This window comes from Salmo salar, chromosome ssa17 (genome assembly GCF_905237065.1).
Source record: "Salmo salar chromosome ssa17, Ssal_v3.1, whole genome shotgun sequence".
NCBI lineage: Eukaryota > Metazoa > Chordata > Actinopteri > Salmoniformes > Salmonidae > Salmo > Salmo salar.
In genome coordinates, this window is record NC_059458.1 from 34254310 (window position 1) to 34281167 (window position 26858).

At 48.0% G+C, this 26858-nt stretch overlaps 1 protein-coding gene across 1 annotated transcript; it reads right to left on the reverse strand.

Annotated features, from left to right (window-relative positions):
• Positions 1 to 1222: 1222 nt before the first annotated feature.
• LOC106592741 (transmembrane 9 superfamily member 2) lies at positions 1223 to 26709 on the reverse strand. The gene is made up of 17 exons (XM_045699541.1): positions 26333 to 26709; positions 25508 to 25575; positions 23276 to 23369; positions 22688 to 22815; positions 20155 to 20284; positions 19863 to 19987; positions 19446 to 19557; positions 19149 to 19228; positions 18970 to 19078; positions 15003 to 15135; positions 14529 to 14648; positions 14101 to 14158; positions 12625 to 12784; positions 12371 to 12522; positions 11468 to 11579; positions 2795 to 2966; positions 1223 to 2508 (listed from the first exon to the last, which is right to left on the reverse strand). Exons 1-17 carry the CDS (start codon positions 26486 to 26488, stop codon positions 2441 to 2443), a joined length of 1977 nt encoding a protein of 658 aa, XP_045555497.1. The 5' UTR covers positions 26489 to 26709; the 3' UTR covers positions 1223 to 2440.
• Positions 26710 to 26858: the final 149 nt, after the last annotated feature.

Below are 26858 nucleotides of genomic sequence, written 5' to 3' on the forward strand. Positions count from 1 at the left end.
GGGTGTCTGTCTGTGAGATAGAAACTGAAGCAGTGTGGGTGTCTGTGAGATAGACACTGAAGCAGTGTGGGTGTCTGTCTGTGAGATAGAAACTGAAGCAGTGTGGGTGTCTGTCTGTGAGATAGAAACTGAAGCAGTGTGGGTGTCTGTCTGTGAGATAGAAACTGAAGCAGTGTGGGTGTCTACCTCCCAAGCATCTTTGTACTCCTAACCCCCCCTCCCTAAAAAACTACCTAAAGCACACCTAACAAGCCTGACCGCTGTGATCATTATAACCAGCCTGACCGCTGTGATCATCATAACCAGCCTGACCACTGTGATCATCATAACCAGCCTGACCGCTGTGATCATTATAACCAGCCTGACCGCTGTGATCATCATAACCAGCCTGACCACTGTGATCATCATAACCAGCCTGACCGCTGTGATCATTATAACCAGCCTGACCACTGTGATCATAACCAGCCTGACCGCTGTGATCATCATAACCAGCCTGACCACTGTGATCATTATAACCAGCCTGACTGCTGCGTTCATTATAACCAGCCTGACCGCTGCATTCATTATAACCAGCCTGACCGCTGTGATCATTATAACCAGCCTGACCGCTGCATTCATTATAACCAGCCTGACCGCTGTGATCATTATAACCAGCCTGACCGCTGCATTCATTATAACCAGCCTGACCGCTGTGATCATCATAACCAGCCTGACTGCTGCGATCATCATAACCAGCCTGACCGCTGCGTTCATTATAATCAGCCTGACCGCTGTGATCATTATAACCAGCCTGACCGCTGTGATCATTATAACCAGCCTGACCGCTGCGATCATCATAACCAGCCTGACCGCTGCGATCATCATAACCAGCCTGACCGCTGTGATCATTATAACCAGCCTAACTACTGTGATCATTATAACCAGCCTGACCGCTGTGATCATTATAACCAGCCTGACCGTTGTGACCATTTTAGACCAAGCCTCCGTCGGCAATGAGGTGCTCTGGCTCTATGGGGGAACTTCCCCGTCGATCCCATCTCACAAATGTCAGCGAATTTAACAGAAGGTCTTGCCTTTGTGACCTTTAGGTCATCCTGAGCTTAGTGGGCACCACAGCAGGAGGTCTCCTCAGCCCCGGTTCAATGTATCGACCTCACCTGACTGTGTTGTTCAATACTTTAACACCGACTCTGCTATTAAAACACAGGAAAAAACAAAACACTCCAACAGGAAAATGTTTTATTTGACATTTTCTACCATTTCTTATTTTTCAGATCATAATTACATCATTTCAAACCAGTGAAGGAGAGAAGGAACCCAGATGCTCGGTCAGACTAATGAAACTAGTATCATTTATGAAGAGAGTATATTTACACTGAAAGGATATAAGTATCAGATCCCCACATAACTGATTGACGATGTCCCAAATGGCACCCTATTCCCTATGTAGTGCAGTACTTTAGACCCGAGACCTTGATCAAGGGTAGTGCACTACATGGGGAATAGGGTGCCATTTGGGACATAGAAGTCGATGCCTTTCACAAAATCCCAAACTGTTGGTTTTTGCAAATAAAATGAACTACTGATGAGGCACGTGTCTTTGAGGCAAAAATAAAATAAAGGAAAGACAGAAAAAATGTAATTGGAATATAAAGTTAAATAACAGACCAGTTGGTTAATACTCAAGCATTTATAATACAAAATAAAACAAACCCCAGAGAAAATGCTTTAATCCCAAATTGCACCCTATTCCCTACATAGTGCAGAGTACTTTTGTAGTGCAGACTAGAGTGCCATTTGGGACTCAGCCATAACATGGGTTAGAGGAGGAATTCCATCTCACATTTTAAGCTTATTACGACCCCAAATCATTCATCAGCATTAGAAAAAAAATGTTATTTACAATCATGTTGTCCAACACTATTAGAGTTTGAATGACACCGTAAAACCACCCTAGTGTGCCAACGTGGACAGAACCTAACTGTAACGGGGGGGTCGGTCTACTAGCAAACCTGGAGCAGAGGATATTGAAATAGTCACTACCATGTAGGTTTCCTATTTCCATTGCATTTGTCAGAGGTAAATAACAGATGTTTCATTGATGTGCAGTCAGATCTGGACCTCCCAACAGGTCATTCATTTCCTGCACTCCAGACAACATATTATGTATAGATGTGTACACACACACGCGTGCGGAAGACTCTGGTGTCTTGCTGCTCTGACAAAAAAAAGCGTCTTCCACACAGTAGATAAGGGTTGTGTTCCAAACGGCACCCTATTCCCTACTTAGACCAGTGGGCCCTGGTCACCTTACGCAGTCAGGGTGTAATGTAACAATAGTGTCCCTCCAGCCCAGGGAGGGTGAGGGGGGAGGTTGAGGGTGGAGGGGGTGTGGGAGAGGAAACAGGAAAATCCATTGGTTTGGTTTTTGGTTAACTACTCAGTCCACCTTCACTACGCTATAGATCTTGGTGACGAACCAGAAACAGGCAAAGAATCCAATCGTTCCTGATGGAGAGAGAGACAGAAATGTAATTGACAGAAAGAGAGAAAACAGGAAAATCACACTTTCCCAGGGCGATTTGTCAATCCCACATCCTGCTGTCTAGGAAACTCTGACACGACAACAGACACCACACACACAAACCATCCGACTGTGTGTGAACAAGTAGAGCTGCACCTCAACCTAAACCCAAGAAAGGCAGCATAACAGGCAGGGTGGGAGGAACCTCTGCCCTGGTCCATCCTCTTCATGCCAGCTACAGTATGACGCCCCGCCCCCCCAGCTACCTACCTGTGAATAAGAAGAAGATGAGAGCCATGATCATGGTGTAACCAAAGTAGAGGATGGTGCTAGCCAATCCTGTGATCTGGAGCTTGGAGAAGAAGTAGTGGATGGCATAGACCAGGAAGTAGACGGCCGTGAAACCACTGGTCAGGAAGGAACGCCACTGCCAGTGGTAGTCCTGATGGAGAGACAGAGAGAACAGTTAGTTATCTCTGTGTTTATAACATCTTTACTAAGACAAGACCACTGGTCAGGAAGGAACACCACTACCAGTGGTAGTCCTGATGGAGAGACAGAGAGAACAGTTAGTTATCTCTGTGTTTATAACATCTTTACTAAGACAAGACCACTGGTCAGGAAGGAACACCACTACCAGTGGTAGTCCTGATGGAGAGACAGAGAGAACAGTTAGTAAAGATGTTATAAACACAGAGATATCTAAGACAAGACAACTGGTCAGGAAGGAACACCACTACCAGTGGTAGTCCTGATGGAGAGAATAAACGTAGCGCTTCCTTAATTAAACTTCCTGTTTTTTCCTTTCATCCTTTCTCCTCTCCTTCTCAACCGTATTGGAGAAGGAGGTTCCAGGTCCCTTGTTTGGGACCTTCTCTTTTAAAAAGAGAGAAGCTGCTAGGAATCAAGGAAACAGTCCCTTCATCCTCGTCATTAAGGGCACTATTGCCATTGGTCACATGACCCGACCAGGAAATACTCAGATGGTCATAACTCAGCACAGAGGAGGAAGTAGCAGAATATGATGGTGTGTGTGGTGTCTTACCTCAGCACAGAGGAGGAAGTAGCAGAATATGGTGGTGTGTGTGGTGTCTTACCTCAGCACAGAGGAGGAAGTAGCAGAATATGGTGGTGTGTGTGTGGTGTCTTACCTCAGCAGAGGAGGAAGTAGCATAATATGATGGTGTGTGTGTGTGTGGTGTCTTACCTCAGCACAGAGGAGGAAGTAGCAGAATATGGTGGTGTGTGGTGTCTTACCTCAGCACAGAGGAGGAAGTAGCAGAATATGATGGTGTGTGTGGTGTCTTACCTCAGCACAGAGGAGGAAGTAGCAGAATATGATGGTGTGTGTGGTGTCTTACCTCAGCACAGAGGAGGAAGTAGCAGAATATGGTGGTGTGTGTGTGTGGTGTCTTACCTCAGCAGAGGAGGAAGAAGCATAATATGATGGTGTGTGTGTGTGGTGTCTTACCTCAGCACAGAGGAGGAAGTAGCAGAATATGGTGGTGTGTGTGGTGTCTTACCTCAGCAGAGGAGGAAGTAGCAGAATATGGTGGTGTGTGTGTGTGGTGTCTTACCTCAGCACAGAGGAGGAAGTAGCAGAATATGGTGGTGTGTGTGTGGTGTCTTACCTCAGCACAGAGGAGGAAGAAGCATAATATGATGGTGTGTGTGTGTGGTGTCTTACCTCAGCACAGAGGTGGAAGTAGCAGAATATGATGGTGGTGTGTGGTGTCTTACCTCAGCACAGAGGAGGAAGTAGCAGAATATGATGGTGGTGTGTGTGTGGTGTCTTACCTCAGCACAGAGGAGGAAGAAGCATAATATGATGGTGTGTGTGTGTGGTGTCTTACCTCAGCACAGAGGTGGAAGTAGCAGAATATGATGGTGTGTGTGTGTGGTGTCTTACCTCAGCACAGAGGAGGAAGAAGCATAATATGATGGTGGTGTGTGTGTGGTGTCTTACCTCAGCACAGAGGAGGAAGTAGCAGAATATGATGGTGTGTGTGTGTGGTGTCTTACCTCAGCACAGAGGTGGAAGTAGCAGAATATGATGGTGTGTGTGTGTGGTGTCTTACCTCAGCACAGAGGTGGAAGTAGCAGAATATGATGGTGTGTGTGTGTGGTGTCTTACCTCAGCACAGAGGAGGAAGTAGCAGAATATGATGGTGTGTGTGTGTGTGGTGTCTTACCTCAGCACAGAGGAAGTAGCAGAATATGATGGTGTGTGTGTGTGGTGTCTTACCTCAGCACAGAGGAGGAAGTAGCAGAATATGATGGTGTGTGTGTGTGGTGTCTTACCTCAGCACAGAGGAGGAAGTAGCAGAATATGATGGTGGTGTGTGGTGTCTTACCTCAGCACAGAGGAGGAAGTAGCAGAATATGATGGTGTGTGTGTGTGGTGTCTTACCTCAGCACAGAGGAGGAAGTAGCAGAATATGATGGTGTGTGTGTGTGTGTGTGGTGTCTTACCTCAGCACAGAGGAGGAAGAAGCATAATATGATGGTGTGTGTGTGTGGTGTCTTACCTCAGCACAGAGGTGGAAGTAGCAGAATATGATGGTGTGTGGGGTGTCTTACCTCAGCACAGAGGTGGAAGTAGCAGAATATGGTGGTGTGTGGTGTCTTACCTCAGCACAGAGGAGGAAGAAGCATAATATGATGGTGTGTGTGTGGTGTCTTACCTCAGCACAGAGGAGGAAGTAGCAGAATATGGTGGTGTGTGGTGTCTTACCTCAGCACAGAGGAGGAAGTAGCAGAATATGGTGGTGTGTGGTGTCTTACCTCAGCACAGAGGAGGAAGTAGCAGAATATGATGGTGTGTGTGTGTGTGTGGTGTCTTACCTCAGCACAGAGGAGGAAGTAGCAGAATATGATGGTGTGTGTGTGTGTGGTGTCTTACCTCAGCACAGAGGTGGAAGTAGCAGAATATGGTGGTGTGTGTGGTGTCTTACCTCAGCACAGAGGAGGAAGAAGCATAATATGATGGTGTGTGTGTGTGGTGTCTTACCTCAGCACAGAGGAGGAAGTAGCAGAATATGATGGTGTGTGTGGTGTCTTACCTCAGCACAGAGGAGGAAGTAGCAGAATATGATGGTGTGTGTGTGTGTGTGGTGTCTTACCTCAGCACAGAGGAGGAAGTAGCAGAATATGATGGTGTGTGTGTGTGTGGTGTCTTACCTCAGCACAGAGGTGGAAGTAGCAGAATATGGTGGTGTGTGTGGTGTCTTACCTCAGCACAGAGGAGGAAGAAGCATAATATGATGGTGTGTGTGTGTGGTGTCTTACCTCAGCACAGAGGAGGAAGTAGCAGAATATGATGGTGTGTGTGTGGTGTCTTACCTCAGCACAGAGGAGGAAGTAGCAGAATATGGTGGTGTGTGTGTGTGTGTGGTGTCTTACCTCAACACAGAGGTGGAAGTAGCAGAATATGATGGTGTGTGTGTGGTGTCTTACCTCAGCACAGAGGAGGAAGTAGCAGAATATGATGGTGTGTGTGGTGTCTTACCTCAGCACAGAGGAGGAAGTAGCAGAATATGATGGTGTGTGTGGTGTCTTACCTCAGCACAGAGGAGGAAGTAGCAGAATATGATGGTGTGTGTGGTGTCTTACCTCAGCACAGAGGTGGAAGTAGCAGAATATGATGGTGTGTGTGTGGTGTCTTACCTCAGCACAGAGGAGGAAGTAGCAGAATATGATGGTGTGTGTGGTGTCTTACCTCAGCACAGAGGAGGAAGTAGCAGAATATGATGGTGTGTGTGGTGTCTTACCTCAGCACAGAGGAGGAAGTAGCAGAATATGATGGTGTGTGTGGTGTCTTACCTCAGCACAGAGGAGGAAGTAGCAGAATATGATGGTGTGTGTGGTGTCTTACCTCAGCACAGAGGAGGAAGTAGCAGAATATGGTGGTGTGTGTGTGTGGTGTCTTACCTCAGCAGAGGAGGAAGTAGCATAATATGATGGTGTGTGTGTGTGTGGTGTCTTACCTCAGCACAGAGGAGGAAGTAGCAGAATATGGTGGTGTGTGGTGTCTTACCTCAGCACAGAGGAGGAAGTAGCAGAATATGATGGTGTGTGTGGTGTCTTACCTCAGCACAGAGGAGGAAGTAGCAGAATATGATGGTGTGTGTGGTGTCTTACCTCAGCACAGAGGAGGAAGTAGCAGAATATGGTGGTGTGTGTGTGTGGTGTCTTACCTCAGCAGAGGAGGAAGAAGCATAATATGATGGTGTGTGTGTGTGGTGTCTTACCTCAGCACAGAGGTGGAAGTAGCAGAATATGATGGTGTGTGTGTGGTGTCTTACCTCAGCACAGAGGAGGAAGTAGCAGAATATGGTGGTGTGTGTGGTGTCTTACCTCAGCACAGAGGAGGAAGTAGCAGAATATGGTGGTGTGTGTGTGGTGTCTTACCTCAGCACAGAGGAGGAAGAAGCATAATATGATGGTGTGTGTGTGGTGTCTTACCTCAGCACAGAGGTGGAAGTAGCAGAATATGATGGTGGTGTGTGGTGTCTTACCTCAGCACAGAGGAGGAAGTAGCAGAATATGATGGTGGTGTGTGTGTGGTGTCTTACCTCAGCACAGAGGAGGAAGAAGCATAATATGATGGTGTGTGTGTGTGGTGTCTTACCTCAGCACAGAGGTGGAAGTAGCAGAATATGATGGTGTGTGTGTGTGGTGTCTTACCTCAGCACAGAGGAGGAAGTAGCAGAATATGATGGTGTGTGTGTGTGTGTGTGGTGTCTTACCTCAGCACAGAGGAGGAAGAAGCATAATATGATGGTGTGTGTGTGTGGTGTCTTACCTCAGCACAGAGGTGGAAGTAGCAGAATATGATGGTGTGTGTGGTGTCTTACCTCAGCACAGAGGTGGAAGTAGCAGAATATGATGGTGTGTGGGGTGTCTTACCTCAGCACAGAGGAGGAAGTAGCAGAATATGATGGTGTGTGTTTGTGTGTGGTGTCTTACCTCAGCACAGAGGTGGAAGTAGCAGAATATGATGGTGTGTGTGTGTGGTGTCTTACCTCAGCACAGAGGAGGAAGTAGCAGAATATGATGGTGTGTGTGTGGTGTCTTACCTCAGCACAGAGGAGGAAGTAGCAGAATATGATGGTGGTGTGTGGTGTCTTACCTCAGCACAGAGGAGGAAGTAGCAGAATATGATGGTGTGTGTGTGGTGTCTTACCTCAGCACAGAGGTGGAAGTAGCAGAATATGATGGGTGTGTGTGTGGTGTCTTACCTCAGCACAGAGGAGGAAGTAGCAGAATATGATGTGTGTGTGTGGTGTCTTACCTCAGCACAGAGGAGGAAGTAGCAGAATATGATGGTGTGTGTGGTGTCTTACCTCAGCACAGAGGAGGAAGTAGCAGAATATGATGGTGTGTGTGGTGTCTTACCTCAGCACAGAGGAGGAAGTAGCAGAATATGATGGTGTGTGTGGTGTCTTACCTCAGCACAGAGGAGGAAGTAGCAGAATATGGTGGTGTGTGTGTGTGGTGTCTTACCTCAGCAGAGGAGGAAGTAGCATAATATGATGGTGTGTGTGTGTGTGGTGTCTTACCTCAGCACAGAGGAGGAAGTAGCAGAATATGGTGGTGTGTGGTGTCTTACCTCAGCACAGAGGAGGAAGTAGCAGAATATGATGGTGTGTGTGGTGTCTTACCTCAGCACAGAGGAGGAAGTAGCAGAATATGATGGTGTGTGTGGTGTCTTACCTCAGCACAGAGGAGGAAGTAGCAGAATATGGTGGTGTGTGTGTGTGGTGTCTTACCTCAGCAGAGGAGGAAGAAGCATAATATGATGGTGTGTGTGTGTGTGGTGTCTTACCTCAGCACAGAGGAGGAAGTAGCAGAATATGGTGGTGTGTGTGGTGTCTTACCTCAGCAGAGGAGGAAGTAGCAGAATATGGTGGTGTGTGTGTGTGGTGTCTTACCTCAGCACAGAGGAGGAAGTAGCAGAATATGGTGGTGTGTGTGTGGTGTCTTACCTCAGCACAGAGGAGGAAGAAGCATAATATGATGGTGTGTGTGTGGTGTCTTACCTCAGCACAGAGGTGGAAGTAGCAGAATATGATGGTGGTGTGTGGTGTCTTACCTCAGCACAGAGGAGGAAGTAGCAGAATATGATGGTGGTGTGTGTGTGGTGTCTTACCTCAGCACAGAGGAGGAAGAAGCATAATATGATGGTGTGTGTGTGTGGTGTCTTACCTCAGCACAGAGGTGGAAGTAGCAGAATATGATGGTGTGTGTGTGTGGTGTCTTACCTCAGCACAGAGGAGGAAGAAGCATAATATGATGGTGGTGTGTGTGTGGTGTCTTACCTCAGCACAGAGGAGGAAGAAGCATAATATGATGGTGTGTGTGTGTGGTGTCTTACCTCAGCACAGAGGTGGAAGTAGCAGAATATGATGGTGTGTGTGTGTGTGGTGTCTTACCTCAGCACAGAGGTGGAAGTAGCAGAATATGATGGTGTGTGGGGTGTCTTACCTCAGCACAGAGGAGGAAGTAGCAGAATATGATGGTGTGTGTTTGTGTGTGGTGTCTTACCTCAGCACAGAGGAGGAAGTAGCAGAATATGATGGTGTGTGTGTGTGTGGTGTCTTACCTCAGCACAGAGGTGGAAGTAGCAGAATATGGTGGTGTGTGTGGTGTCTTACCTCAGCACAGAGGAGGAAGAAGCATAATATGATGGTGTGTGTGTGTGGTGTCTTACCTCAGCACAGAGGAGGAAGTAGCAGAATATGATGGTGTGTGTGGTGTCTTACCTCAGCACAGAGGAGGAAGTAGCAGAATATGATGGTGTGTGTGTGTGTGTGTGTGGTGTCTTACCTCAGCACAGAGGAGGAAGTAGCAGAATATGATGGTGTGTGTGTGTGTGGTGTCTTACCTCAGCACAGAGGTGGAAGTAGCAGAATATGGTGGTGTGTGTGGTGTCTTACCTCAGCACAGAGGAGGAAGAAGCATAATATGATGGTGTGTGTGTGTGGTGTCTTACCTCAGCACAGAGGAGGAAGTAGCAGAATATGATGGTGTGTGTGTGGTGTCTTACCTCAGCACAGAGGAGGAAGTAGCAGAATATGGTGGTGTGTGTGTGTGTGTGGTGTCTTACCTCAGCACAGAGGTGGAAGTAGCAGAATATGATGGTGTGTGTGTGGTGTCTTACCTCAGCACAGAGGAGGAAGTAGCAGAATATGATGGTGTGTGTGTGTGTGGTGTCTTACCTCAGCACAGAGGAGGAAGTAGCAGAATATGATGGTGTGTGTGGTGTCTTACCTCAGCACAGAGGAGGAAGTAGCAGAATATGATGGTGTGTGTGGTGTCTTACCTCAGCACAGAGGAGGAAGTAGCAGAATATGATGGTGTGTGTGGTGTCTTACCTCAGCACAGAGGTGGAAGTAGCAGAATATGGTGGTGTGTGTGGTGTCTTACCTCAGCACAGAGGAGGAAGTAGCAGAATATGGTGGTGTGTGGTGTCTTACCTCAGCACAGAGGAGGAAGTAGCAGAATATGATGGTGTGTGTGTGTGTGGTGTCTTACCTCAGCACAGAGGAGGAAGTAGCAGAATATGGTGGTGTGTGGTGTCTTACCTCAGCACAGAGGAGGAAGTAGCAGAATATGATGGTGTGTGTGTGTGTGGTGTCTTACCTCAGCACAGAGGAGGAAGTAGCAGAATATGATGGTGTGTGTGGTGTCTTACCTCAGCACAGAGGAGGAAGTAGCAGAATATGGTGGTGTGTGTGGTGTCTTACCTCAGCACAGAGGAGGAAGAAGCATAATATGATGGTGTGTGTGTGTGGTGTCTTACCTCAGCACAGAGGAGGAAGTAGCAGAATATGATGGTGTGTGTGGTGTCTTACCTCAGCACAGAGGAGGAAGTAGCAGAATATGATGGTGTGTGTGTGTGTGTGTGTGGTGTCTTACCTCAGCACAGAGGAGGAAGTAGCAGAATATGATGGTGTGTGTGTGTGTGGTGTCTTACCTCAGCACAGAGGTGGAAGTAGCAGAATATGGTGGTGTGTGTGGTGTCTTACCTCAGCACAGAGGAGGAAGAAGCATAATATGATGGTGTGTGTGTGTGGTGTCTTACCTCAGCACAGAGGAGGAAGTAGCAGAATATGATGGTGTGTGTGTGGTGTCTTACCTCAGCACAGAGGAGGAAGTAGCAGAATATGGTGGTGTGTGTGTGTGTGGTGTCTTACCTCAGCACAGAGGTGGAAGTAGCAGAATATGATGGTGTGTGTGTGGTGTCTTACCTCAGCACAGAGGAGGAAGTAGCAGAATATGATGGTGTGTGTGTGTGTGGTGTCTTACCTCAGCACAGAGGAGGAAGTAGCAGAATATGATGGGTGTGTGTGGTGTCTTACCTCAGCACAGAGGAGGAAGTAGCAGAATATGATGGTGTGTGTGGTGTCTTACCTCAGCACAGAGGAGGAAGTAGCAGAATATGATGGTGTGTGTGGTGTCTTACCTCAGCACAGAGGAGGAAGTAGCAGAATATGATGGTGTGTGTGGTGTCTTACCTCAGCACAGAGGTGGAAGTAGCAGAATATGGTGGTGTGTGTGGTGTCTTACCTCAGCACAGAGGAGGAAGTAGCAGAATATGGTGGTGTGTGGTGTCTTACCTCAGCACAGAGGAGGAAGTAGCAGAATATGATGGTGTGTGTGTGTGTGGTGTCTTACCTCAGCACAGAGGAGGAAGTAGCAGAATATGGTGGTGTGTGGTGTCTTACCTCAGCACAGAGGAGGAAGTAGCAGAATATGATGGTGTGTGTGTGTGTGGTGTCTTACCTCAGCACAGAGGAGGAAGTAGCAGAATATGATGGTGTGTGTGGTGTCTTACCTCAGCACAGAGGAGGAAGTAGCAGAATATGATGGCGTGTGTGGTGTCTTACCTCAGCACAGAGGAGGAAGTAGCAGAATATGATGGTGTGTGTGGTGTCTTACCTCAGCACAGAGGTGAAAGTAGCAGAGTAGGATGGTGGCCTCAGAGCAGGTGATTACCAGGATGATGAACACCAGAAACAGGAAACCAAACATGTAGTACATCTGGTGAGACCTGGTGTGAGACACAACCATACATCATAAAGATAACCCACTGCTCTACCATCTGGTGAGACACAACCATACATCATAAAGATAACCCACTGCTCTACCATCTGGTGAGACAACCATACATCATAAAGATAACCCACTGCTCTACCATCTGGTGAGACAAACATACATCATAAAGATAACCCACTGCTCTACCATCTGGTGAGACAACCATACATCATAAAGATAACCCACTGCTCTACCATCTGGTGAGACAACCATACATCATAAAGATAACCCACTGCTCTACCATCTGGTGAGACAACCATACATCATAAAGATAACCCACTGCTCTACCATCTGGTGAGACAAACATACATCATAAAGATAACCCACTGCTCTACCATCTGGTGAGACAAACATACATCATAAAGATAACCCACTGCTCTACCATCTGGTGAGACAAACATACATCATAAAGATAACCCACTGCTCTACCATCTGGTGAGACAAACATACATCATAAAGATAACCCACTGCTCTACCATCTGGTGAGACAAACATACATCATAAAGATAACCCACTGCTCTACCATCTGGTGAGACAAACATACATCATAAAGATAACCCTTTAAAACATGCTGTCCTCTGCTTCACTCCAACCACTAGTCAACCTACAGAGCCATAGTCAGTTACTCACTCAACCCCGTTCACCTTTAACCTCACTGACCAGTTCTGCCTTCATGACAAGCTGCTAGTGTCGCAGTCCCAAAACAGAGCAGCAGCATCCACAGGGTAGCTGAGCTGAGAGACGCACCAGATGCTGTTGAGGATGAAGAAGAGCTGGATGAAGATACAGCCGAACGGGAGGATCCCCCCCATGACGATCCCTGGGAGAGATCTGGTGTAGAACGACTGCTCCGGGATCTGACGAGGGATCTGATTGGTCCGCACAGGGTGCTCAATCCCCTGAAATGCACCAATCACACGACAGAGGGGAGGAGTATGAAAGGCATGATATACACACAGACTTGTATGGGTATTCACATACTGACGTGTGTTTGTACTCACGGTCTTCTTGAAGCCGAAGTAGGCCCCTATGAAGGTGAGGGGGACAGAGATGCAGAACCACAGAGCCAAGATGGCCACCAGGGTGCCAAAAGGCATGGCTGCAGAGGAGCCCTCTCCCCACAGGATCAGATTCATCACAAAGAAATCAGCAAACACAACCCTGAACACAGAGAGACAGACGTCAGCCATCAACCCTGAACACAGAGAGACAGACGTCAGCCATCAACCCTGAACACAGAGAGACAGACGTCAACCCTGACCACAGAGAGACAGACGTCAGCCCTGACCACAGAGAGACAGACGTCAACCGTCAACCCTGAACACAGAGAGACAGACGTCAACCCTGACCACAGAGAGACAGACGTCAACCCTGAACACAGAGAGACAGACGTCAACCCTGACCACAGAGAGACAGACGTCAACCCTGAACACAGAGAGACAGACGTCAACCGTCAACCCTGAACACAGAGAGACAGACGTCAACCCTGACCACAGAGAGACAGACGTCAACCGTCAACCCTGAACACAGAGAGACAGACGTCAACCCTGAACACAGAGAGACAGACGTCAGCCGTCAACCCTGAACACAGAGAGACAGACGTCAACCCTGAACACAGAGAGACAGACGTCAGCCGTCAACCCTGAACACAGAGAGACAGCCGTCAACCCTGAACACAGAGAGACAGACGTCAACCCTGAACACAGAGAGACAGACGTCAACCCTGAACACAGAGAGACAGACGTCAACCCTGAACACAGAGAGACAGACGTCAACCCTGAACACAGAGAGACAGACGTCAACCCTGAACACAGAGAGACAGACGTCAACCCTGAACACAGAGAGACAGCCGTCAACCCTGAACACAGAAAGACAGACGTCAGCCGTCAACCCTGAACACAGAGAGTCAGCCGTCAACCCTGACCAGAGAGACAGACGTCAGCCGTCAACCCTGACCACAGAGAGACAGACGTCAGCCGTCAACCCTGAACACAGAGAGACAGACGTCAGCTATCAACCCTGAACACAGAGAGACAGACGTCAGCCATCAACCCTGACCACAGAGAGACAGACGTCAGCCATCAATCCTGAACACAGAGAGACAGACGTCAACCCTGAACACAGAGAGACAGACGTCAGCCGTCAACCCTGAACACAGAGAGACAGACGTCAGCCGTCAACCCTGAACACAGAGAGACAGACGTCAGCCGTCAACCCTGAACACAGAGAGACAGACGTCAGCCGTCAACCCTGAACACAGAGAGACAGACGTCAGCCGTCAACCCTGAACACAGAGAGACAGACGTCAGCCATCAACCCTGACCACAGAGAGACAGACGTCAGCCATCAACCCTGAACACAGAGAGACAGACGTCAGCCATCAACCCTGAACACAGAGAGACAGACGTCAGCTATCAACCCTGACCGTAACCACAAACTAACGTGTATCTCCTCAACCAATGTAAAGTCAGACTCACCCAGGACACAGGAAGCAAGTCAGCAGGACATTAGTCTTCCATTTCTCCCCACCAAAGGCTGTGACATCACAGAGGGAGAGAGCAGGGAAGAGAAACAGTCAGCAACTCTTGGAAAACAACAAGACGTTTCATGGAAATTCAAACTTCTTTCTTTACTTCCAAGGTGTTGAGGCATATAGACTTCAGCATGGAGGCAGGATTCAGGCCATAGAGCATGTGTTGCTAGGGAGGGTTGGGACCCCTACTGCTACAGGCCTCTACAGAACACTGAACCAGTAATTAACACAGACCACTATCGCCCCCCCCCCAGCTGACACTGATTGGGCCTAACGAGCTACCCTCCAGCACAGTTGGGTCGTGACTGGTCGACTGTTCAGGGTCAAGTTGGGGTCGTGATCCTTTCCCCCTCAGCCCAAATGTTCACTTACACTTGTAGAAGCGGGCAGCCACGTAGCCGGCTGGTGTTCCCAGTAGGACCCAGAGCACCACGGCACACGTCATCAGGGCACCGCGGTTAGCCGGGGACAGGAAGCCCAGGCAGGCAAAGACTGGACAAGGGGAACACAATGTATATGGATTACAAAAGAAAAACACACCATTGGTTTTGACTGAACTGTGTTATTATTTTCTTGGTCCTTTTCTGCTACTGAATGATTAAATAACTAAGATTATTGTCAGTTAATAAATGAAATAACTGTCTGTGAATACATGAAATAAGTGAAACACTAGTCCTACTCTCAGAGAGAAGTAACTAAGTACTAACTACTTCCTCTCTACCATATTCTACCTTGCTCATGTGTTTTAGGGTAATGACAAATAAACGGTCTGGACAAGTGTAGGTTTGTTTTGCATTCCTACAAGTCAACAACAGGTGGACAGAAACACAGAGCTGTAGAACTCACAGAGAGTGACGAAAATCATGATGAATATCTGAGTTCCTGATCCCAGGAAGACAGAGAGGAGCATGCCTTTCCTGGGAGGCCGGAAGACATCTCCATGGACCAGCTTCCAGCCAAATTCCTCCTGGGCATCTTCCTGACACCACCAGCAGAGGGGGAGGAGGGAAAGACCTTCACTTAGTTTCACTTTCAAGTGTATTTATCGTATGTAAAAACATCTTTATCACCACATCTCTCACTATAAAAAGACCATCACAAAACAGCAAGAATGTTCCGGCCAAATGAGGAGAGGACAGGGGAGGGTGTGAGGGGGTAACCCAGCAGGAAATAACAGAGGGAGAAGATGAGGGAGTGGGGTCCCTCCTGTCAATTAGTGGTGATAGACTTCAGAGGGCTGGAACACGAGCAGGCTGGTCGCCGCGGTGACGCTACCTGTCAGTCTGATCGCTCGGGGGAGGGGCTGAAGGGAGTCTGATCGCTCGGGGGAGGGGCTGAAGGGAGTCTGATCGCTCGGGGGAGGGGCTGAAGGGAGTCTGATCGCTCGGGGGAGGGGCTGAAGGGAGTCTGATCGCTCGGGGGAGGGGCTGAAGGGAGTCTGATCGCTCGGGGGAGGGGCTGAAGGGACAAAGCTGCTGAAATAATGACTGATCTCGGAGACAGACAGAGACTACAATACATGTAGGGGAGGGGGTCGGGGTGTGAGGGGTGCTGGTGGGGGGGTAATATAGATACATGTGGGGGTGACCACCACAAGCCTTCCTAGAGAACATCTGCTGTCAGTTTTCCTGGAGATGGCGAGATGGTAGATGGAGAGATGGGAGATGGTAGATGGTGAGATGGTAGATGGAGAGATGGTAGATGGAGAGATGGGAGATGGAGAGATGGTAGAGGAGAGATGGTAGAGGAGAGATGGTAGATGGAGAGATGGTAGATGGAGAGATGGGAGAGGAGGGATGGGAGAGGAGAGATGGTAGATGGAGAGATGGTAGATGGAGAGATGGTAGATGGAGAGATGGGAGAGGAGAGATGGGAGAGGAGAGATGGTAGATGGAGAGATGGTAGATGGAGAGATGGTAGATGGAGAGATGGTAGAGGGAGAGATGGTAGAGGGAGAGATGGTAGAGGGAGAGATGGTAGAGGGAGAGATGGTAGAGGGAGAGATGGTAGAGGGAGAGATGGTAGAGGGAGAGATGGTAGAGGGAGAGATGGGAGAGGGAGAGATGGGAGAGGGAGAGATGGGAGAGGGAGAGATGGGAGAGGGAGAGATGGGAGAGGAGAGATGGTAGATGGAGAGATGGTAGAGGGAGAGATGGTAGAGGGAGAGATGGTAGAGGGAGAGATGGTAGAGGGAGAGATGGTAGAGGGAGAGATGTGAGATGGAGAGATGTGAGATGGAGAGATGGGAGATGGAGAGATGGGAGAGGAGAGATGGTAGATGGAAAGATGGGAGAGATGGTAGATGGAGAGATGGTAGATGGAGAGATGGTAGATGGAGAGATGGTAGATGGAGAGATGGTAGATGGAGAGATGGGAGAGGAGAGATGGGAGAGATGGGAGAGGAGAGATGGGAGATGGAGAGATGGGAGAGGAGAGATGGTAGATGGAAAGATGGGAGAGGAGAGATGGTAGATGGAAAGATGGGAGAGGAGAGATGGTAGATGGAAAGATGGGAGAGGAGAGATGGTAGATGGAAAGATGGGAGAGGAGAGATGGTAGATGGAAAGATGGGAGAGGAGAGATGGTAGATGGAAAGATGGGAGAGGAGAGATGGTAGATGGAAAGATGGTAGAGGAAAGATGGGAGAGGGAAAGATGGGAGATGGAAAGATGGTAGATGGAAAGATGGGAGAGGAGATGGTAGATGGAAAGATGGGAGAGGAGATGGTAGATGGAAAGATGGGAGAGGAGATGGTAGATGGAAAGATGGGAGAGGAGATGGTAGATGGAAAGATGGGAGAGGAGATGGTAGATGGAAAGATGGGAGAGGAGATGGTAGATGGAAAGATGGGAGAGGAGATGGTAGATGGAAAGATGGGAGAGGAGATGGTAGATGGAAAGATGGGAGAGGAGATGGTAGATGGAAAGATGGGAGAGGAGATGGTAGATGGAGAGATGGGAGAGGAGAGATGGAAGATGGGAGAGGAGATGGTAGATGGAGAGATGGGAGAGGAGATGGTAGATGGAGAGATGGTAGATGGGAGAGGAGATGGTAGATGGAGAGATGGGAGAGGAGATGGTAGATGGAGAGATGGTAGATGGGAGAGGAGATGGTGAGATGGGAGAGGAGATGGTGAGATGGGAGAGGAGATTGTAGATGGAGAGATGGGAGAGGCGATGGTGAGATGGGAGAGGAGATGGTAGATGGGAGAGGAGATGGTAGAGATGGTAGATGGAGAGATGGTAGATGGAGAGTACACAAGGACACACACACCCCGAGGTCATAACTAAAGCCTCCACCAGCTGGCTGGAGCCAATCAGAGCTTGGAGCTAGTTGTTGGGGGTCTGTGTGTGTGTGTCTGTACCGGACCAGTAGACCAGACCACTGTCCTGTCACTCCTCATCAGGGACATGTCTGTGTGTCTGTACCGGACCAGTAGACCAGACCACTGTCCTGTCACTCCTCATCAGGGACATGTCTGTGTGTCTGTACCGGACCAGTAGACCAGACCACTGTCCTGTCACTCCTCATCAGGGACATGTCTGTACCGGACCAGTAGACCAGACCACTGTCCTGTTACTCCTCATCAGGGACATGTCTGTGTGTCTGTACCGGACCAGTAGACCAGACCACTGTCCTGTTACTCCTCATCAGGGACATGTCTGTGTGTCTGTACCGGACCAGTAGACCAGACCACTGTCCTGTTACTCCTCATCAGGGACATGTCTGTGTGTCTGTACCGGACCAGTAGACCAGACCACTGTCCTGTTACTCCTCATCAGGGACATGTCTGTGTGTCTGTACCGGACCAGTAGACCAGACCACTGTCCTGTCACTCCTCATCAGGGACATGTCTGTGTGTGTGTGTGTCTGTACCGGACCAGTGGGACCTGAAGGGAAACCAACATGGCGGACTGGGACCTGAAGGGAAACCAACATGGCGGACTGGGACCTGAAGGGAAACCAACATGGCGGACTGGGACCATGGGAACTGAAGGGAAACCAACATGGCGGACTGGGACCTGAAGGGAAACCAACATGGCGGACTGGGACCTGAAGGGAAACCAACATGGCGGACTGGGACCTGAAGGGAAACCAACATGGCGGACTGGGACCTGAAGGGAAACCAACATGGCGGACTCAGACCTGAAGGGAAACCAACATGGCGGACTCGGACCTGAAGGGAAACCAACATGGCGGACTCGGACCTGAAGGGAAACCAACATGGCGGACTCGAACCTGAAGGGAAACCAACATGGCGGACTGGGACCTGAAGGGAAACCAACATGGCGGACTCAGACCTGAAGGGAAACCAACATGGCGGACTGGGACCATGGGACCTGAAGGGAAACCAACATGGCGGACTAGGACCTGAAGGGAAACCAACATGGCGGACTGGGACCTGAAGGGAAACCAACATGGCGGACTGGGACCTGAAGGGAAACCAACATGGCGGACTGGGACCTGAAGGGAAACCAACATGGCGGACTGGGACCTGAAGGGAAACCAACATGGCGGACTGGGACCTGAAGGGAAACCAACATGGCGGACTGGGACCTGAAGGGAAACCAACATGGCGGACTCCGTGGACCTGAAGGGAAACCAACATGGCGGACTGGGACCTGAAGGGAAACCAACATGGCGGACTGGGACCTGAAGGGAAACCAACATGGCGGACTGGGACCTGAAGGGAAACCAACATGGCGGACTGGGACCGTGGGACCTGAAGGGAAACCAACATGGCGGACTGGGACCGTGGGACCTGAAGGGAAACCAATCAGCTGGATTATTGTGGAGGATTTACCAGACTCACCACAGAGTCCATCTGGTTGTATCTGGCAATGTCTTTATGTAGAGTCCTCAGCATGATCATAGCCACCATACCAGACAGGAAGAGAACGATCACCAGAGAGTTCATGATGCTGGGGGACAAGACACACACAGTTACAGATAGAAGGGGTGTGTGTGTGTGTGTGTGTGAGAGAGACTCACCTGAACCACTGAATGTTGGTGTGAGGCATGGACTCCAGAATGTAGTCCCAACGTGATGCCCATCTGATGTGCTTGTCCTCCTAGAGACAACACCAGCGTTTATATTACACCCACTGAACACATGACTAACCTCTCCTGAGACCTGACGACTCGCATTAGCTCCTCAAGCTTATGTCTAGGCTTTAGCTCAGTGGGCTAGCCGGCGTTACAGCACGTAGGAAACCAGAGACTGAACCTAGTCAGTCACACAGACAGAGGCATTTCCATTTCAAATGGTCATGGGGTTTAGAAACCTACCACAAACTGGACAGAGTAGGTATAGCCGATCTTCAGCTCTCCACTGAACTTGTTGTTCAGGTACATGGGCCCTCCTGTACAGTCAGGTGCCTCCACTTTGGTGTGTTTATAGCTTTGGAGGAGAGGAGGAAGAGAGGAGGGAGAGGAAGAAGAGGAGAGGAACAAAAGAGGTGGGAAGGAGGAGAGAATAGGTTAAGTCAAAATAAATAAATACTTGATGTGAATTAAAGAGAGACATCATTACTTTGAGTAGAAACACACATTATCTAAGAATGAACATTTCATGGAGACGAGAGAAATAAGGAATGAATTGTTAACAACTAGATAACCCTAAGGGGTGAATTCTAACTTCACATCAATGAATGACTAAGTGACAGTGAGGATTGTCCCCTCAGTGAGTGACCGTTTGACCCCTACCTCTTGGGCTCCATCTTGGCAGCGACCAGTCTAGCCCCAGCTGCCTCGTTCTCCACCACATGATAGTGAATGGTGATGTCAACATGGTTGAAGACATAGAATGTGTCTTTGTCCTTAAAGTCAGACTGGAACGAGGAAACAGTTATGCGCTTTATAACGTGTTATAAGCACGTATAAGCCTTTATAATGTCTTATTACAAGTCTTGTGTTATGTCTATCTAGCAAAACGTTTGACTAAAAACGTCCCGACTCAGAGGCCTAACCTCCACACACAGGATATGAATTGACTCACGTTGACAACACAAGCGTCTTTGGGTCGTCCTGCCTCAGTGACGTAGCAGCCGATGGGAAACCCTGGGTTACAGAACTTCTGTCCATCCTCAACATCATAACACCAGGTCACCGGCATGTTGTCCACTATCCTACAGGAGACAGACACAGGGTTACAGCATGTTGTCCACTATCCTACAGGAGACAGACACAGGGTTACAGCATGTTGTCAACTATCCTACAGGAGGTAGACACAGGGTTACAGCATGTTGTCCACTATCCTACAGGAGGTAGACACAGGGTTACAGCATGTTGTCCACTATCCTACAGGAGGTAGACACAGGGTTACAGCATGTTGTCCACTATCCTACAGGAGGTAGACACAGGGTTACAGCATGTTGTCCACTATCCTACAGGAGACAGACACAGGGTTACAGCATGTTGTCCACTATCCTACAGGAGGTAGACACAGGGTTACAGCATGTTGTCCACTATCCTACAGGAGGTAGACACAGGGTTACAGCATGTTGTCCACTATCCTACAGGAGACAGACACAGGGTTACGGCATGTTGTCCACTATCCTACAGGAGACAGACACAGGGTTACGGCATGTTGTCCACTATCCTACAGGAGGTAGACACAGGGTTACAGCATGTTGTCCACTATCCTACAGGAGACAGACACAGGGTTACGGCATGTTGTCCACTATCCTACAGGAGGTAGACACAGGGTTACAGCATGTTGTCCACTATCCTACAGGAGGTAGACACAGGGTTACGGCATGTTGTCCACTATCCTACAGGAGGTAGACACAGGGTTACAGCATGTTGTCAACTATCCTACAGGAGGTAGACACAGGGTTACAGCATGTTGTCCACTATCCTACAGGAGGTAGACACAGGGTTACAGCATGTTGTCCACTATCCTACAGGAGGTAGACACAGGGTTACAGCATGTTGTCCACTAACCTACAGGAGGTAGACACAGGGTTACAGCATGTTGTCCACTATCCTACAGGAGGTAGACACAGGGTTACAGCATGTTGTCCACTATCCTACAGGAGGTAGACACAGGGTTACAGCATGTTGTCCACTATCCTACAGGAGGTAGACACAGGGTTACAGCATGTTGTCCACTATCCTACAGGAGGTAGACACAGGGTTACAGCATGTTGTCCACTATCCTACAGGAGGTAGACACAGGGTTACAGCATGTTGTCCACTATCCTACAGGAGGTAGACACAGGGTTACAGCATGTTGTCCACTATCCTACAGGAGGTAGACACAGGGTTACAGCATGTTGTCCACTATCCTACAGGAGGTAGACACAGGGTTACAGCATGTTGTCCACTATCCTACAGGAGGTAGACACAGGGTTACAGCATGTTGTCCACTATCCTACAGGAGGTAGACACAGGGTTACAGCATGTTGTCCACTATCCTACAGGAGGTAGACACAGGGTTACGGACAGTGTGTGGTTGAGACAGTGGTCCAATCCCAAATCGATCCCTAAACCCCTAGACACTTATGGAGATCTGATTGGATTTGACAGGTGTACGCTATATGGTATTAACTCCACCTTGTCCTCTGATAGGCTAGGAGGAAGTTTAATCATATTGCTGATAGCAGGGCTCGGCAACAGGAGTGGAAAGTTCATATTTGTTTTGTTGGATTTTAGATTTGGGTCAAAAAAGATCAGCAAAATCACCAGGAATTCAGCCCAAATGTTTTTTTTTAAATATATTTAATCGTGTCAATGTAACCATGGTATAAAAATTTTACTTTCTGGCCCACCCTCCCATCCGCTCCGACAACAATCAGTCTGAGGTTTAATCTAGTCGCCTACCCCTGGTCAACACCAATCACATCCTCTCAGATCTCCACAACTGCCTAATATTCAGGGATCTATTTGGGATTGGGGCAGTTGTCTATGGGGTCAGAGGACAATACAAGCCAAGCTCTCCACCTAGTGGCCACATGAGTCAGTGTAAGTGTCTGAAGTCTGGCTTGAATCCCAGCTTGTGAACTCTAGACTTCCTGTATGGGAAATGTGTGTTCACGTCTCAATTCAGAAGAATTAGATATGTGTCTATTGCACAAAACAGAGAACGGATCTCTAACCAGCGGTGCTGGTAGTTAGCGGTATGAATGTCTAACCAGCGGTGCTGGTAGTTAGCGGTATGAATGTCTAACCAGCGGTGCTGGTAGTTAGCGGTATGAATGTCTAACCAGCGGTGCTGGTAGTTAGCGGTATGAATGTCTAACCAGCTGTGCTGGTAGTTAGCGGTATGAATGTCTAACCAGCGGTGCTGGTAGTTAGCGGTATGAATGTCTAACCAGCGGTGCTGGTAGTTAGCGGTATGAATGTCTAACCAGCGGTGCTGGTAGTTAGCAGTATGAATGTCTAACCAGCGGTGCTGGTGGTTAGCAGTATGAATATCTAACCAGCGGTGCTGGTAGTTAGCAGTATGAATGTCTAACCAGCGGTGCTGGAAGTTAGCAGTATGAATATCTAACCAGCGGTGCTGGTAGTTAGCAGTATGAATATCTTACCAGTGGTGCTGGTAGTTGAGCAGCATGCCTTTCTTCAGAAAGTCCAGGTGGGCTTTGTCCTCTGGCTTGTTGGTGTTGTAGGATTTAGTACACACCGGCTTACAATCCACCTTCTTCTTGAACTCAAACTTCAACACAGACATACAATGATTTACTCAACTTCCTGCTGAGAGTTAGAATAGTAGAATACACAGGGTGACATTTATCATTTTGTTGTGAATCAGCAGTTTTCCTCTCGTTATGTCAGTCAGTCATGGTCAGCCAATTAGCCCATGCAAACTAACATATTTCAGATGGCTTATCGTAAAACAAATTTAGCAATCTAAACTTGTTACGTGGGGTCGGCATTGATGTGGCTACGCAGACACGCGAGCAACTGCAGCCCCCTCATGATGAGCTCAGATGACTTGTGACCCCCACCCCCAGCAGAGTTGCCCATCCCTGATTTATCATGTAGGTACAGGTAGTACACACCAGAGTGAAGGGGGAGTCGTTCATTCAGGGTGAGGTATGAAGGTGCAGAACATTGTAATGAGATTAGAAATGTAATACCAACAGGATATTAAAGTGTGTGTGTACATCACCCACCTTGTAGGGAGAGGGCTCAATTCTTTCGCCAAACAAAACCTGACCCAAATTCTCAGACGGGCGCTTCTCAGAGTCGATAGCGCAGAAATCAAACCTGAAGAATACAAGGAGAGGAAAAGAGATTTGACAAATGTTCTGTTTCAGCAACACCAAGCCAGCCCATAACAAGATGAACATGCCCTGAGAGTTCCCACAACACCAAGCCAGCCCATAACAAGATGAACATGCCCTGAGAGTTCCCACAACACCAAGCCAGCCCATAACAAGATGAACATGCCCTGAGAGTTCCCACAACACCAAGCCAGCCCATAACAAGATGAACATGCCCTGAGAGTTCCCACAACACCAAGCCAGCCCATAACAAGATGAACATGCCCTGAGAGTTCCCACAACACCAAGCCAGCCCATAACAAGATGAACATGCCCTGAGAGTTCCCACAACACCAAGCCAGCCCATAACAAGATGAACATGCCCTGAGAGTTCCCACAACACCAAGCCAGCCCATAACAAGATGAACATGCCCTGAGAGTTCCCACAACACCAAGCCAGCCCATAACAAGATGAACATGCCCTGAGAGTTCCCACAACACCAAGCCAGCCCATAACAAGATGAACATGCCCTGAGAGTTCCCACAACACCAAGCCAGCCCATAACAAGATGAACATGCCCTGAGAGTTCCCACAACACCAAGCCAGCCCATAACAAGATGAACATGCCCTGAGAGTTCCCACAACACCAAGCCAGCCCATAACAAGATGAACATGCCCTGAGAGTTCCCACAACACCAAGCCAGCCCATAACAAGATGAACATGCCCTGAGAGTTCCCACAACAACAAGCCAGCCCATAACAAGATGAACATGCCCTGAGAGTTCCCACAACACCAAGCCAGCCCATAACAAGATGAACATGCCCTGAGAGTTCCCACAACACCAAGACAGAAACGTTAACACAACATATGATTTCTACTTCAGTTCACAAACTGTAGCATATCGTCTTCCTTTTTAAACCATCTGCTGCTGGTACTTTCTCTATATACCCAGAATTCTATTTCAACAACAACCTCTCCATCACACAGCAAGCTAACATAAAGAAGGTCACATTTCTCACGCACACTTAACACAGACGTCACTTCAATTACAGTCCCCTGACCCTCTCCACAACCCCTCAGTGGAAAAGGCACATTAGTGTTTGTTACCGAGCAGTTCTCTAACGGTGTGACAGAACAGCTCCTGTGGCTGAGCATGTTGAGGCCTCTAGTATCACATTTAACTCAGGTTAATAATAAATAAAGTCATTCAGACGTCTCATAACAACCCTAAGTAGCTGTCGTTATCAATGTATCCCATCTTTGATTTAATGCCATTGGAGTTTTCAGATCCAGAGTAAGGACTGAAACTGGTTTTAAGTGGCCTGTTTCTATGACGTAAGCCAATATCTATATCTTCTATTGACTAATTCTCTCTAAAACATGATTCAGCTAATCTTAAACATTAGGCAGCCATTTTGTTGAAGCAGAACTACTGTAATAGAACAGTGCTTGACTTGGACTGATATAGGTGCCGGTAATGTTTGTATTTAGGTGCAGGAGCTCCACCATACTTTTGAGCTAATATTCTATAAGATGTGCAGGAATTCAAGCAGTAAAATAAAGTTGAGGTGCCGGTACTCAGCTCCGGTGAGTTCCTGTCCAAGTCAAGCACTGCAATAGAGTATTATTAATATCGTCTATGGGCCTCAGAATTCCTAGACCATTGCATTCCAGTCACAGTTGGATATGGCTGGTGCTGCTATAAAGTGACAGAGCGGGAGAAAGAGACAGGAGAAAGAGAGAGGGGAGAAAGAGTAGGAGAGGATTGTGTGTGACTGACAGGAGAAAGAGTCAGAGAGGATGGTGACAGAGAGATGCTCTAGTTTATCAGACAGTATTATTGCGCCTAGTCCGACCTTGCTGACTTCACCATGCTCCTAACACATGTCTGTATCCCAAATGTCACTCTATTCCTTACACAGTGCACTACTTTTGACCAGGGCCTATAGGTCGTTGGTCAAAAGTAGTGCACTGTATAGGGAGCCATTTGGAACGCAACCTATATCTCCCCGTACACTAAGTCTGCATCTACACAATAAGAACACTGTCCAAAAGCACCAAACCCACAGCCTTCTGCAGCGAGACTGAGAAATGTATTAGACCAATAAGACGTTGTTGTTGTTGTTCCTGATGTACTTACGCAGTGTATTCATAGGGCAAGACAGACTCCACAGAATCCAGTCTGTTCACAAATACCTCGATGGTCGACTGAAAAACAATCAAAAGCATGGTTATTTTCTCAAAATGGTAGATGACAAATCGGCAACAACATCTAGAATACAGCACAACTTGCAGCTGTTTTTTCCCCTCAAAGGCACAATTAGGTTAATGACTAGAGATCTGAAATGGGAGGGAGGAGGAGGAGGGCTACATAACTTTACAGGATTTCTTTATGTCCTGTTCCGCAGTGGAATTGATTCTTATCAGTTCTTATTCAGGCCCTGTAGGGCATGCCTTCCTCAAAGAACAACTGTCATGCAGTTGACAGCTCTCTTTTAGATTAGGATAATGCTGAATTTGGGACATAATTATACAATTTAATGACAAGCAACTTCTGATCACAAGTATGGATTAACTAATTAGCTCTATACAACACAAGTTAAGCAGTTGTATCACAAGTAGTAGCCCAACTAGGTCGTAGGGGGTGCTAATTAACTAGCTAGCTTTCTAGCGACCAATATGCATACAGACAGCTACTGTGATTAGTTGGCCAACAACACTGGTTCTAACTAGCTAGCTAGCCACATTTAGATTCTACTAACGTTACCATTGAATCTGGATAGCTAAGACAACAAGCTGTTCTGATCCCTTCCAAGGAGTTTCAGAATGCTAACATTAGCAGCTAGCTAGCAAGTTAACCGGTAGCTAGCTTTACTTGCCAGCTGATAATTAGAAGGATGATAGTATGAAACCGTCGGCGCTACAAGCTTATCACAAGGCCCTGCGCATTTTTAGATCTAACTACCTTACAGTCCGGTACTTCATTCTCTTTCCCAGCTTGTCCTGGTTCACAAAAACTAACAGGGGCCAGACCCGGAAGATAGAAACTTGTAGCGCTGTGTAGCAGAAGGAAGATGACCAAAACAGAGCCTCTCGCTCTGTGCAGGGAGCACATTTTCATCTTCTCTCGACGAACCTAGTTAGCTAAACGTTTCTTGGGGTAACGTTAATATCTGTCTACACTGGGGGTGACAGGTTAGCTGGCATTTGAATTCACTAGATAGGACAGTTGACATAAGGTAGCTAACGTTAACTAGCTAACGTTAACTAGCTGGTATGTCTGCCTCCGTAGCTACCTAATCTAGATAGTTTTCCTGCAGCGAGCAGACACGTCATCTGCGTCGACATGGATGTTTTCTTCAGTGGAGGATTATGGGACTCTGGAGGTCAAGTTGGCTTGGCTGTTGTTGAAAGAATAGCACTTTGTGTTAAATATAACACATTGTCCGACTAAATGTAGAATAAAAACGGGTTTATTGTCATGATTTCTA